This window comes from Crocodylus porosus, unplaced genomic scaffold (genome assembly GCF_001723895.1).
Source record: "Crocodylus porosus isolate Cpor-Errol unplaced genomic scaffold, CroPor_comp1, whole genome shotgun sequence".
Taxonomy (NCBI): Eukaryota; Metazoa; Chordata; order Crocodylia; family Crocodylidae; genus Crocodylus; species Crocodylus porosus.
The window spans coordinates 59,847,978-59,863,398 of NW_017728947.1; the positions used below are offsets into that span (position 1 = coordinate 59,847,978).

Here is a 15,421-nt window from a genome sequence, read left to right on the forward strand (position 1 = left end):
AGGTCAACAATGATTGACAGCTCCGCAGGTCACCCAGGGGGCAAGGACTGGGTGAGCCTTGGAAATTTCCACTCACAGCTTCAAACTGCGCATGTCAGTTTAACCTCTTCCATGACACTGACCATCCTAGTTTGGTCCTACTTAATCTTATTGTAGGGATTGCCTTGAAGCTCTATAGAACACTTTCAGCCTGCCCTTCGTGGTTATGAAGAGGAATGTACTGTCCAATGAGTGGGAGCCATCTCATCATTAAAAACCAAATCTTTTTAGCTATCTGGGAGTCTTGAAAAGGTACGTCACAAGTAAAAAGTCCCTTTAAAAATCTGGAAATGCTAGTAAAACAGATATTAAAATATATAAGAACAACAGATAAAATTGAAATTGTACAGAGGCTTAATACTGAGAAATCTTATCAGAGCTTTCTATCTAAAGGTATATTTTTGGCTTTGATCAATAGAGCAGGTAAAAAAAGTTGGAAATGAGGCTTTGTAATTAGTGCTCCTGCTCTTTGGTACTAGTAATCAAGAATTAACCAGTATATAAAGTTTATTGCTTCAAATCAATTGCACATGTAGATCAGTCCACTCTGGGTGTGTCTACAACCTCTGCTTGAGACCAGACCACTTGCCTCTATCCAAAACCTTCGCAATAGCCTCCCACACTCCTAAGTGGGATGGATCATTTGCATACTTTTAAGGCTTTGCTCAGGGCCTGCATGGTAAGGATAAGCCTAGGGGAACAGTCAGTTTCAGAATCCATGTTTATTTCAACAGTCAGTTCATATTGTTTATGCCTACCATTGAAATAATAGTAATATGTTTTGAAGGATTTAATCCTTGATGTCATCAAATTAATCTAAAATGCACTTAGTAAGTACAAAAGATGTGCACAAATGGTCGGTCCCCTATTGTTTGGGCTCCTGAAATAGGGATATTATCTTGCCTTTCCGTTAGAACTCCATAGTGGGGAAAGAATTCTATAAAGCCCAAATCCTACAAGGCTGATATGGGTGAACGCTTCAGCCCAATAGGCTATATTGATTCTAGTTGGTGCAGAGGTTGGCCAATGAGCAGAGCATTGCGCAATCAGTTCTTAAGATCTTTCACTTTTGATTTTCATGTTGGTTGAAAGTTCATTCATAATAATGTTTCTGTAATGTTTTATTAGGTACAATTGAACAGATTTAATTAGTAGCACTGTCTCTTTGTTTGTTTAGTCTTGATATAGCTGTACATCTGTGTATTGCATTGCTTTAATCTTACCCACATAATATTTGTTGAATAATGTTCCTATAGATATTGTTGGCTCTGAATTTAGGACCCAGATGCCTTGTTCTGGGGGACTTACCCTTAGACTGACCATGACCTTTTCATTCAATAATAGGCAAATTTATTGATACACAGTAATAACAGAAAAGAAACAATAGAAACGTTCAAGCAATTCTATATATCTACCAAATCCTAGGGCTGTCATCAGAGTCAAAGTACATCTGGCCAGGATTCAGTCTTTACTCTGAAGCTCTCTGTTGGGTGTCAGATGTCAGTATGTCAGCAATCTGGAGGTGGGATAATGAGCCCCACCCCCAGCCATCCTCCCCCCCAACCCCGGTGGGGTGGATGAGACAGGCTGGTGGTGTGCCATCTGTCCAGGGTGGCCTTAGGGATCCCCTCCCATGGACGGGGTCCCTGAAAAACTGTGTCCTTTCTTGGAACCCCTTTTGGGGAAGAGGAGACTGGGGAGGAGGGACTCTTGGTTACTCTCAAGTCTCTGCTTTAGTATTCTCCTTCCCTCCTGATGGCTCTTGATCCAAGGCTGTCATTGGTTGGTCTCTCTGTGTTGTTGTCATACATCACATGCACACATACTAATTTGGTCTTTCCAGCATTCTCCACCTTTATCTCATGTTATGGAACAATGTGGTACATGCCCCCGTCTTCCCCAGTCTGTGTGTGTATCCATTGGCCTTGTTGTGTTAGACAGCCTGTCTGCTTCAAAGGCTGTGGAACATTGTATGTGTGAGACCCAAGCCTTTTAGAAATCAATGAACCTCTGCTGCTCATCCTGAACCATTCTAATGCAGATAGATAGATAGATAGATCTACTGTTTTTTGGGAATTCCCCAAAACCAAACCTTTTAAATACTATTTTCTAAGCCAAAAGATACTAGAGGCAGAAATTTACTAGGTGTATCAAACATGTTGAATAGTTTTGATCGTTTATTTAATAATATTTTTGTTTGTTTTTTGTTCCAGAATTAAAATGGCACAGCAAACCGTAAACAAGTTAACTGCAGAGAAGAAGGTCGAAACAAAAAAAATCAACCCTGCAGCTAGCCTGGTATGATTTATTCGTTAGCACAGCACACAGAATAACTGTGCTTTTTAGTTCTCATTGAAGTATAGCTAGTAGCATGCATGTATAATCAATTTGAAAGCAGTAAATTGATATCCCTCCTGAGGAAAATCTTTAGGGCTTTACCTACATTGGTGCAACAATCACATTTAAAAACTGCATTTTCTTGTGGCCAAGCCTAGCTCTGACATGGCTTGGATATCCAAGTAGTAAGGAGCCCTGTTAACTTACCTTTTCTCTCCCAAAAGTTCTCTCTGGGCCTTCTTCTGTACTGCTTTATGTACTCTGAAATGTTATTTCCAAACCACTCAAAAAGACACCATCCTAGCTTCATGTTAGACTTCTAAAGATTCCTTTCTGACATCTCACAAATGTTAAGTGAGGAGGGACTTTTAAATTAATTAACAGCCTTAAATAAATGCCTATGTCATAAATGCTTATGCCAGTGGTTCTCCATTTTTTTTAGACTCATGGCACCCCTCTTTAGACTCAAGGCACCCTTTAGAGAATACCAGCTGTCAGTTTTCATTTGTTTTTAGATTATAGAAAAATAATAGAGCAGTTTTTCTGTTGTAAAAAATTCAGAAAGACCACAACTAGTTAAAATGTTTGTGAATTCCTATTTGAAACCCCTGGGCTTGCCTTGTGAATCATACTTGCACACCTAATAGGGCTAACATTGCATGTCACCCTGAATCACCTGGAAAGGATCTCAAGGCACCCCAGAGTGCTGTGGCACCCCGGTTGACCCATTATTGTAAGCCAGTAGCTCAGCACACTTCCCATTATTTTAACCTGATTGATTCTCAATCAGGGTGATATGGTTAACACAATAATGGGTTAATAATGAATTTTTTTGTAGAGATGGTTTATCAGAAGATTGAACAAAGTCATACTGAAAACCTTGAAGATGTTTTCACATTACTACCTATTGAAAGTATTAATTCAATGTATGCATCTCTGTATTTAAAAGATGTACGTAACCAATTTACATCTTGGGGAAAAAAAATGTTTCTAGCCAAGATACCTACATGTTTGGCAGCACTTCAGACCCTCAGTAAAAGTTACTAGAATTTGTCATATATTTGGTCCATGGCTCACATTACACTTAAGATGTGATTAAACAGTTATGTATTACGTTGTTATACCCACCCACCTGATACCTGATACAGCACAGCACAGCACAGCATGGCAGGGGCCAGATCAGGAGCCACTACTGGAGGCGGGGGGAGCAGAGCAGCACCCAGCCAGGGCATGGGCAGTAATGGGAGCATGGCCCGGGCTGCCCTGGTGTGAGCAAGCAGGGCTCAACCCCATGCAGAGCACCACAGGGGCAGCAGGGACCGCACTGCCTGCGTGAGCTCGGCTGCACATGCCCCTGCCTCTATCCCCTCACCCACAGCAGAGGCCTGGTACCCAGGCAACACCCCCACACACACATGCACATGATCCCCCCATCCCTCCCCACACACACCTCCTCACCCCAGAGGGCAGGGACATGTAGGCACTGGGTCTGGGCCCCAGGCCCTGGACCTTAGGCCCCAGGTTCCCATGATCTCAGCCTCGCCTGCCCCTCCCACTCCTAAATACTGCTTCCCGCCTGCCCACAGCCCCATAGAGAGTTTTGGTGAGTACTTGGTGGGGAAGGTGCTGACCCAGCCTGCAACAGCTCATTGGACCTCCCCATGTGGCTCTCGGGCCCCAATAATTTTTCCCCCCAGGTTAGCATCACTTCAGGTAGTGTTGGCAATGTAAACTTATGTGTGCTAAGTCAATAAATAAACTACTAATAAATGCATTTGCATATATTGTATTCAGCAATAGTATTTAAAACCAAACTGTAAACCATCAATTGTTTTGTTGTATATATTTACGTCTAGCTTTTTCAACCAGTGCAAGAATGGTAAATGCTTAAGGGCAAAGCAAAAAGCTATTACCACTTATCTCTTAAAGAAATACCTATATTAATTGTTATTTATGCTGAAGTGCTCAAGAAGCTATTAAATTCACACTTTATTTTAAAATGTAGTATTGCTTTTTACAGAACTACCTGCTTAAGTTTGGAGTAACTCTTTTTTAAAGACATACAGTACAGGTTAAATTCATAGAAAAGTCTAGAAAGGCACAAAAGTTCAATGTTTATATGTCCAAAAAAATCTTTACAGGAGAGAGAACTGCAAATTACTTTAAAAAGTTCTCTGGGCATGGCACTCCAGGAGTTAATTTGCTGGAGTAAATGGGCTCTAATTTACTATGACTAGTTTGGTGCTTCTCAATATTCTAAACCACATGCTTGTTACAATTTGAGAGCAGATGGAAAACTTAGAGAAAAGAATGATAATAAAGCTCTTTTTTCTTAAACAACAGAAAGAAAAACTACGTCAGAAGCAAGCCAATGTGACCACCAACTGAAAGAAGACACATGAAAATAATGACAGTGTGACTTAATACCTTGCATGATGCTTTACTGTGTCCATTCTCTAGGGAGCACCTTATGTTAGATGTTATGGAATCCTGCTTTGCACATCTTTCCCAAGACAATCCACAAGAGATTTTTCAGTTCTTCTAAGCAGTTTGCTCATTCTGTAGAAGGAACACTAAGCTGTTTACAGGGGAATTATGAATGGTTTTATATTACTCTTCCTTACATGGTTTTAAAATGACACTGTTTTCTAAATGGTTATTTGAAGTAGTCTATGCATACTGCACTAACACAAAAGAGGTAAAATCAGGATGTTGGATCCTGAATTAAGTAACTACTAACAATCTGTACATTTTTTACAGGGACTTTATGTAGGTTGCAACAGAGGTATCGTTCAGGTTGAGAGGCTATTTTACCGTAAGTTTTGACTTCTGTACTGAGTGCAGCATTGATTCTAAATAATATTTATAATGTATAAATAATATTAAATTAGTCTTTCTAAAATTAATGAAGATTCATTATAAACGTATTATGTATTTTACCATAAGTATTTTTATAGAAGCCTGAGTCTATGCCACACGCATTGAAATGGAAAACAATATTTTGCACATGGGAAGAGAGAAATAGCCTCAAATTCTGTTGTCCTGTGGTATATGTAGATGATATCACTAACATGTTAATTTTACGGTGTTGACTTGATGATTCTTGCACTGTCTTCATGTTGTCTAATCTCACAAGAACAAATGACAAGTATTTTTTTTTTTAATTCAACGCATGGTCAAATTATCAACGCCATCAGATAATTTATTTGTTATCATTCAGCTAAGGGGAGCACATAATATAACCCCTTAAAGTTATACCAATACATCTCTAGCTTTCAGTTTTCTTGAAAGCCATATTATTTAATAATAAAATAGGGGCATCAAAGACATGGCCTGCATGGCTTCTTGAAAGCCATATTATTTAATAATAAAATAGGGGCATCAAAGACATGGCCTGCAGAGCCCCATCATCCAGCCCCACACCACTGCCTTTGGGTCCAAAGTTGACTTTCAAGCTGCATGCAAGACCCAGGATACAGACCACACAGAGCACCCACTCTGCCCAGCCCAGGACCCATGCTACATGCTGTGTGGGGCTTGGAGCAGCCGGAGGATGTGCCATGTGAAGCACATGTCCCAGATTGGCCCTGCACAGGCACCACATGCAGCGCGGTCCTAGACTGGCCAGAGTGAGTGTCACATGCACTAGATCCAACACACAGGAGTGAAGAGGGTGGATCTATGGGCCAACTGGGGAGCCAGCTACACAGGCTGTTCATCCAGCCTGTGGGCTGGTCCTGCGTCATACATCAAGCCTGCAGGGCCAGGTAAATTTGATACCCATGCTATACAACATATTTTCCAGCTTTTTTTTTGTCTATCATGTATTTATAACTGTATGTATACTACTATATAGAATTTGAGGGATAACGAATAGAATTACCTTAATGTACTCTTGTGCTGATATAAAATTAGGATGTAGGGCCTGAACCTAAAAAGTGCTGGATGCCTTCAGGAAAAATGTTTCTTGAGGACACTCACTGCTTTTCAGGATCAGACTCCTTATAAGAAATACCCATGCAACAGAAAAAGTTTTAAGGTGAAACAAAAATAGACACTCTTAAAAAATAAATAAACCTTCTGTGATGGGCTAACACTAGACTGCAACTGAACAGCCAAATATGGAAAGAGCATTTGAAGAACATTTCAATTTACTAAATCACTAAAACATTAAAAACTAATGTTATTATGAGACATAACCGATGCAAATTAAATAATGATTAAATAAAAAGGATCAAAAGTATAATGAGGAAGATATTCATCCCTTTTTCTAGTACTGTAAAGGGTATGCATGAAAGTAATATACTGGTTTATCTACATACATGAGATGTTATAGGATGTGTTATGAAGTCTTAGGCAAAGTTGATATGTTTGTTAAAGAAAATAGTAACTGAAGCAGTTTAGTTCATGTTTCCTATTGGGCAAATTCTTAATTTGCAGGTTCCTTAAATGTTTATTATTTAATTCCTGTACAGATAAACATAAGGGACCTAAGACAGGCCTATATATTTTGGAATTTATAGCTGCTATTCAAAGACTTAATATGTATAAATATCTTACAGATGAAAACAAATCAAATATATATCGATGAAGGTATAATGGATTCATAGTTTGATTTTTCCTATTGCCATGGAAATTTGGGGAAGCACTAGCCTAATGGAAAGAAACTAAATCCCAAAGACTGAAATGTTTGGTCTTCCTTCAAACCAAGCACACAAAGGAGTGAATCTGTTTATACTTTTGTTAGTGGTAAACATCATAAGCACAAATGCTTATTCAAGCCAAAAATTAGAGAATGGTGGTAGATGATACAGTATTGAGGAGTCTCTAAACAAAAAAAAATGGCGGGTCCTCAGTATGGTGCACCCCTATCAGCTACAGCAGGGAGCTGCACTTCTGTTTGATCCCTGAATGTCCCCAAAGTTTATGGGGACTCAGGTATACCTAATAATAATATAGCATAGCATACGGTTCTCTTCCAGCAAAACTGAAAGCTCTTGGGATATTATTTGAGGGCAGACTTTAATCTTGACTCTCTGACTTTCTTTAAACCCCTTTATCATTGTCTGGCTTAAGGAGTTTTGTAAAAGAAGGCCGGCATCCGGTGTAAGAAGGGCTCCTCGTTCCATGTAAGTGCTTACTACTCAGGATAAATATATTATGGCTGTAAATTGGCTTGTTAGGTAAGATTCTAAATAAATGGCATTGACACTATGATATGACACTATGACTTGAAACACTGTTTCATCCATTTATATTTTAAGAGGGTGCCAGGGCATAAGTTACTGTTACCTCTTATTGCTTTCAAAATGAAGATCAATTACGCATATTAGAGACATTTTAAAAATATATATATTTTTTTACTTTTCATATTAGTCTATGGGAGATGCACCTTTTTGCTTTACTAACCTATGGAAATCTTTTATACTATGTGCTTTATTTTAAGAGTCTACACTTGTAGATTAATGATCACATAATATATTTATTGTGGATATGGAAATGACTTTTTTGATCAAAATTGTATTAGTGTAACTTTTGATTTTGTGCATGTGGGAGGTTAAACTGGTATTGCTGGAATACCCATCAGAGAGAGAGAGAACCAATGACTTCACATTTGAACCATCATTTGTACCTGGGGATAAGTAAAAAATCATACCCAAAGTAAAAAGAGAAAAATGTAATTGTCTCTTAGTCTGGGTTTGGAACAAACAGCATGGCAAGCAAGTATTTCACAGTATGTTATTTCAGGAAGACTCTGTTGAGGAATTCTATAAAGTACTGGCTTGTTTCCTTCTAGTTTCCTTCTGCCTTTGAAAACTCCTTGTATAAAGCTTGCACTATAACCTTGATAGTTGATTTTTTTTTTTTCCCAACAAAGTGCCTGGACTTATACATGTACCATGTGCGAATTAAGAATAGGTCTTTTCCTTTAATCTTGCTCCACCAAAAGACATTGAAAACTAAAGTACCCCCTAACCCCTAAACTTTATAAGACAAGAACTGAAATATATAAACATTGCAACAAAAGGAAAAACACCACACTTGCACATACACATACACACACGGGGGGGGGGGCGGTGAACTTCTTAATAATTTATTAATTAAAAATATTAGTAGACATCAACTTATTTTCAGGGTGATCTAGGAATGCTTAGACACTGTTAGATTTTTTTTTCAGTTTTCCCTTTGTACCTTCATATAGTTCTGGGAGCAATACAGTGTAACTCTGTATCCCAACCTGAGTAAAATGTTGGAGCTGTCTCAGCCTTTTCCAGTTCTTTCCTAGCACTTGGGAGGATAAGTAGAATAGAGATTTGAGTAGTAAGCAGCCTTTTAATTCTTGGCTACACTAGAAATCTAAAGAGAATTTATAATCATTGGGCTCTGGGAGTGGGCAGGGGGGTGTTTTAATTAAAGCAGCACTAACATAATGGGTGCCTATACACATGCAGTGAGGCTGCTCCAACACACTGTAATTACAGCACATCAGAGCAGACTTGATTTAATGGCTCTCTCACAGACTCCAGCATCTCATGTATCAGCTGCCCCAAGTGCCTGGCCACATTGTTATGCCTCTGATAAAATCTCATTGTTTGTGGTAAGATTCTGTAACATTTTAAAGCAATGGTTTGTTCTTGGTGGTGTAATGTATCACAGTTAGCTATAGCTGTATATTTGACTATACAGTCAAGTGCTGTTATTTAGTATGTCCATTTACAAATTTGAGCTGCTTTAGTTTTTCTCCATAATACATGCCTACCGTGTCATTAGTCAAGCAATCAAAAAGTCCCCCAGCCAGGTTGTGAATAACAGCCACCTTTCTGACTGACATGGCTCTTTTCCATAGAATATATGAGGAGTCTGCTTGGCCTCCTGTAGCATGTGGTACACACAGAGTCAGGTTTTGCAGTAAAGTAATTCCAACGATTCTCTTTGCTCTATGGCTATTCCTACATTGTAAGAGATACCTAAGATAACTGATAACAAGCTAGGTCAGGTACTGGAACAAGCATAGCTGCAACAGCATGCCTGTTGATGTGCTTTTATAGTCTTGTGATTTCTCATCCTTCTTCTGGAGAAAATTGTTTGTTTGCATATAAATTGAAAATTAAAAGCAGGCCACAAGGTGACCTGGTTATAGCATATGAGTAGCTTCAAAGGAAGAAAATACCAGGAACTATAAGGGCTCTTTAACCTAGCAGAGAAAATCAAAGCAAGAACCAATGAGTGTAGGTAAAACCAAATTCAATTGAGAAATAATGCCCAAATTATTAGCAGTGAAGCTGAATAACCATTGTAGTAATTTTGCAATGGAAGAGAGAGTTTCTTCATCTCCCAATGTCTTCACTTGAAGAACAAATATTTCTCTAGAATATTTGGTTTTCTCAGACATAATTGAGCTCAGTTCAAAAGTATTTTGATGAAATTCTATGGCCTATTATATACACAAAGCCAAGCAAGACAATTTACTTAAAGTAATACTTCTAGTCTCAGTAAACAATTATTTCTTCCTTTTTTCTATCTGTAGTAAAAAAATAGTTTTCAGTATAAATTTAATAATATTGATAGTATATCATGGAATAATATAATTCAGTAAACTAATCAAAAATACTAAATATAATTGTATTTCTACTAATATAGGCATTTTGATGATAGAAATTGCAATAGCCATTACCTAGAACTTTCAAGACTTAGAATTGCTGCCACTGGATTATTATTTGTTAAAACAGGATTTAAACTGTAGCAATAGTATTTAGTCACATCATGGATCTAATCTAGTAGAAAATTAAAGTATTCATGGGACTAGTCAAAATCGGAAACACTATTTTTATAATACATTTCCGAATTTCAAAGTTCTTTTGCTTCAAGTTGTTTAAAACAGATTTCATTTTTTAAAACAATTTTCTGGTCTTTTTTGCAGTTCCAAAAAGTCTGTCTTGATATTATTGAAAATATTATCAAAATGTTTACTAAAATTTTCCATTTATTGGAAACCTCATAAGGAAAAGCTTCCAATAAAAAATTTTAGTAAAAAGTCAAGGGGTGGGGAAAAGCTCAACATTGTTCATGGAAAATGAAAGATGATGACGATACTGATAAATTTTCATTAAAATGTGGATTTTTAAACAGGCTATTTTTCTAAAAAAATAATATTTTCATTCAGTTTCATCTGTGTGTAAGGAGTGCTGCACAGTTCCCCAGCTATCATTCTCACTGTGTAGGTGCATCTACATGCCCAAGGGCCTATTTGATCTCTAAACAAAGTAGAAGTGGACTCCTTGCTAACCACAAGCAAGCCACAAGGAAATTCTTAGGTTGATAGGGGAAGGAAGAGTAGGATTTTCTTCTACATCAGGGGTCCAGGAGAATTAGCTCTGTTTGTCCAGTATGTGGTTAGTTATAAAAAAGTCATTGAAGCACTTCAGTCTGCCTTTGGTTTCCTGGAAAAATTACCTTCACCCCTAATTTTTGCTTAGTGCCCTTCACAAAGCACAATTATGCCAGTTTTGTGCGGGAGCTTGAATTTTAGCCGAAAAGGTAAATCTAAGTTTACAGCCAATGCCAATTTTTGAGACAAACAAGAATAATTCTAATGAATTAGCAAGCTCTGCCTGGTTAAAAACTATTTTCAGTACTACCTCCTGGAATCAATGCTAGTGTGCTTGCAAGTGTTGCATAAAAAAAAGTATTTGCTTCAGGTCCAAAGAAGATTAGAGGGCAGGGGGGAACAAAGCAAATAACTAAGAGCCACAGTGCAAAGCCTCCTGAGAAAAGATTGACAAAGAGTAGAACATTTTTCATAATGAGGAGCCACCTTACCTTTGCCATGTTTTGTTTCTGGCAGATATCAGTTTAGAAACAATTAAATACATGGGTTTTTGTCTGACATATTCTGATTAGATTCCTTTCATACCTCTGTCACCTCACATGCATCACCAGAAGTCTAATGTAAAGCCTTTAATAAAACATAATCCTGTAAGCACTGTACATGTGAGTAGCTTTAGTTGTGTAAGCAGCCCTATGGTGACACCTTATTGCCTTCTGCAAAAAAAAATCAGTGAGAAGTAGCTATAAAGGAAGAGGGGGAGAAGGAAAGCTTGCCCCCATCTCCACAGCATGATGTCCCATTATAGGCTTCTCTTTCTTCATAAAGTCTGCCCGCAAAGGTCCTAGCACCCTGGGATCTGAAGGAAGTTAGAGGACAAGGCCATTTAATGGAGACTCCCTGCTCCTGACCTCCAGTGTACCATACCCTGACAGTGTGGCTCCAGCAGAGTTGAGCTACCTGGCAGTCCCCAACCAAGACTGTCCCTTAAAACTGCCATTGGTAGCTGCAAAAAGTAATCTCAAACTAAACTGATTTACTTTCTACAGCTTTGACAATGGATTTCTTGTTTTAAGTACAAGGATAATCTTATGAACTAGCTGAGTCCTTCAAATTATAGAAACAGTAATAATTATACCTAACTTTCAATTTGACTTTATTCTAGAGTTTTAAATAAACGTTGTTTCCATAAAATAACTAAAATCCAATCTGTGGATGCACTTTTGTTTTCCCTCATTCATGAATTCTCAACTGAATTTTCATAGAGCCTTTACTCTTTCTCTCTGCTTATATTGTGCTTGTGGTCACTAACGGGCTGTTAAAAAATGTCTATGGAGTGTAGAGAGGAAGTTGCAATTCAAGTTTCTAAGTGTTGCACAGCCAACAATATCCACCCTAGCATGAATCCAGAGGTGAAAAGTAATTCAGCTGCCAAGCCATCTTCATTCTGGGCCTTAGTTCTGGATCATACTATGGGCACTTAACATTTGTATGCTCATATTTTAAAGCTTGATGATAACTCATGCTAAGTGTGCTCTGAACATCTCAAAGTTATACCACTTCCAAAGGTACTATCTAGTTCATGTTAAGATAACGTCAGCCTGCTTCATGGAGATAAAATGAGCAATCTACAGTCCTCCAGAATCCCAGAATGCATAGCTCCCATCCACTCCCCACAACCCAGAGCTGGGATAGAGCCCAGTTGTCACATGACTCCTAGCTAGACCCTGCTCAGCTACTCCCTAGTGACAAGTCAAAGCTGTGCAGGCAAGAAACAGTATTAGCTCTTAATGTGTGCCTGGTCACAGCACATTTGAACTTTAACACTGCTTAACGTTCTATAGATTTCGTATCGCCTAAGTGTAATGTACAACTTCACAGAAACAACCAGTGGTGTCAAGCCATAGGGCATCATTTTGCCTTCCTTTATGTTTGGAAAAAACCTCACTGTTGTTGTATCATTGTAGCTGGCAACTGAATATTGCCCTGTGTGCGGGATGCTTGCTGAATTGAAACAAAGTAACTGGGTGCATTCACGATCTCAACATGTATTTGGTATAATACAGGGCTGTCCAACTGGAAGGGTTAGTTTCTGGCCCCTGGGCTCCCACCTGGCCACTGCTCCTGTCATTGTTTTGTCTTCAGTATCAGTCAGGGGCTCTTGACTTCCCCTCTGTCTTTTGGCTTCCACTTCCTGTCTCCACTCTAGGGGGTGGAGAAGCATGGCACAGCCTGCAGTGCTGGGGGAGCCCACAGTTCAGGGCAGCTCTGTGGCCAGTGCAGTGAGAGACAGCCCACAGCTAGGGAGCTGGAGGCAAGCCCAGAAGACCCAGTGCATGCACAGTGCAGCAGGGAGAAGCATGCATGGTGTGACAAGGACATGCACCTGCCCATAGAATGCAATGAAAAAAAGAGAGCCCACGCAACCAGAGGGCCTCTGGTACGTGTTGCTGTGCCTCTGCTGTTGGTGGCCCATAGGATGGCAGGCCCCGGCCAGATATAAGTTGGACATTTGTGGTATAGTGTGAGATTCACCGGCTGGATCTACTTTGTCACCCACCATCCCCAGATCCTAGGTGCATGAGACTTAAGAGCATCTGTCAACCCAAAAGAATTGTAATGTCTATTCTTTGGTTGATAGTGTTACTAAAATATTTTTGGAATTTGCTATAAGAGATTTTTGTCAGTCTTGTGAAATGTGATAATAATTCATTAGAAAAATGCAACTGACACATTTCCTCTCTGGCTTTTTCCAGGAAGATCAATGTGTTGCTGATCTTTTACCTTTTTCTCTGGCATGCAATAAACACATTCCATTGCACTTCGATAAATACACTTCATGACTGACTATCCAAAGGTCGCATGTTATGGTAACCACAGAAAATGTATAAAGAGCAGAGATGATGTTGGCATTTTCCCTTGTTTGAAACATCAGTGGTCAACAAATTTTATATATCTTTATTATTGCATGCATGCAGTGAATTTCTTAGTCTGTGAAATTCTTTAATTGCTCGATCAGGATTAACAAGAGTTCATTAACATCTGAGAGTAAGTTTACCATACTCTCCTTCCTTTATTTCCTCATCTTTTTTAGTATTCATACCTTATGGACTTAAGCACTTGCAGGGCTTAGGTTATCTGTTTGTCTTCTGGTTATCTATTAGATTTTAGGAAGGAAGATAAACTTCCTGTGATGTATTTAATTGGAAATATTGTTTTAATATTGTTTGCTTAAAACTTTTTTCATGTCCAACAAAACTGAAAGAACTAAGTGATTTTATTTTCATTCCTTTAAAAAAAAAACTTTATTTCTTTTTTATATTCTACATCATCTTGCAGATATACTGTAATACACATTTCTAGAGTGGTAAAAACCTTGCAGAAAGCCTTGGTTCCCTTGGAGGTTCAAATACAAAAAGCTTCCTCTGGGAGCATCCACACTTATCATCTTTCTTCGGTGAGCCTCAGAGCCCTCTCTTCTTGCCACCAATAATTTCAGGAGGTTCTAGGGCTGTTTGCTAGCAGCACAATAAAACCCCAGTGTGAGAAGAGGCCTGCCAGATGACTTTGCACTGAACTATAGCAAGCATGATTTGAGATGCATTAACACTTGATTTGTCAAAAATTGTGCTTGGCATCAAGAAAGCCTGCCTTGCTGTTTCAGAGGTAGCACTTGTGCATTTACTTCTGTAATCAAGACTATTGCTCTTTAGAACCAAAAATATGCATGATATGAGAGTAGTATCTAAGTGCTTTGACATTTACGTTTTATAAATATTTCCCACTTACTCAGATGGAAAGACTCCATACCTGGATAATAAAGGTTTGGTGTAACAGCACTGTTGTTTGTATGTGCATTTTAATTACAAAAAGTCTTGAAGGGACTTTCTACTGCTGGATTGTTTGTTCCAAATAAAAGAGTTTCTTGTATTGAATAGATAGCAAACTGTAGGTAAGTGGCTACTGGACACATCTCTAAAGAGAAACAAAGCATATATATATGCAATAGAAAACTCATAAACTGGACTAGCCATTTCTGGTGCCCTGAGCAGAAGAGTATAATCCATGGAGGATGAGAAATGGGAGAGAGATTTCAGAAGGGAAATCTATGATGTTCTAAGTCTTTTGGATCATCAAGTGATGCCAGCTGAGGTACATTTCTTATCTTATGGCACTGATTTTGAATGTCATTGGTCTGTGTGCAACCAAAGGAAGGAGGAGACACTGAATTGCTCTGCAAGATGGAGTGAGTGAGTAGTGAATATTTTATAGAGGGACACTAAATGTAATTTGTAATTTGTTCAGTAGAAAGCAAATGAGCTTCCAGCCATGCCACCCCTGTACTCTGCACAATGCCTCTTTCAAGTGAGAGCAGCAAACGTTCCCAAAGAGCAAATGCTTAAATTAGGACTTGCGTGTAGCTATGCTGAATGTGTTTGCCAAGTATTTGGGGCTATGGTTTGCATATCTGCTTCAAACCAGAAAGAATCATATTTTAAAGCCTGAAATAAAGTACCTGCAGTAGATAACCCTTTCAAGATTTTCTGTAAAAAGGATGCAGAATTGAAAAACAATAAGCTTTACAGTTAACAACAATTATTCTAGCATTTTCTTTTTCAGAGTTTTGGCGCCTGCTTCTGTAGCCCTTCAGCATGCTGAAGTCTCAGTGAGAACAGCGGAAGAGACTGATCAGGTAGTAAAACGAAAAGGAGAAACCAC

At 38.7% G+C, this 15,421-nt stretch overlaps 1 protein-coding gene across 1 annotated transcript in view; it reads left to right on the forward strand.

The window, feature by feature from the left end:
- The window catches only part of LOC109321277 (formin-like), a 239,975-nt gene extending 231,918 nt beyond the window's left edge, over positions 1–8,057 (forward strand). The window contains exons 16-17 of the mRNA XM_019551832.1: positions 2,253–2,337; positions 4,720–8,057. Coding sequence (XP_019407377.1) covers positions 2,253–2,337; positions 4,720–4,764 — 130 coding nt within the window. The 3' untranslated portion in view covers positions 4,765–8,057. The remainder of the gene's footprint in view (positions 1–2,252; positions 2,338–4,719) is intronic.
- Positions 8,058–15,421: the final 7,364 nt, after the last annotated feature.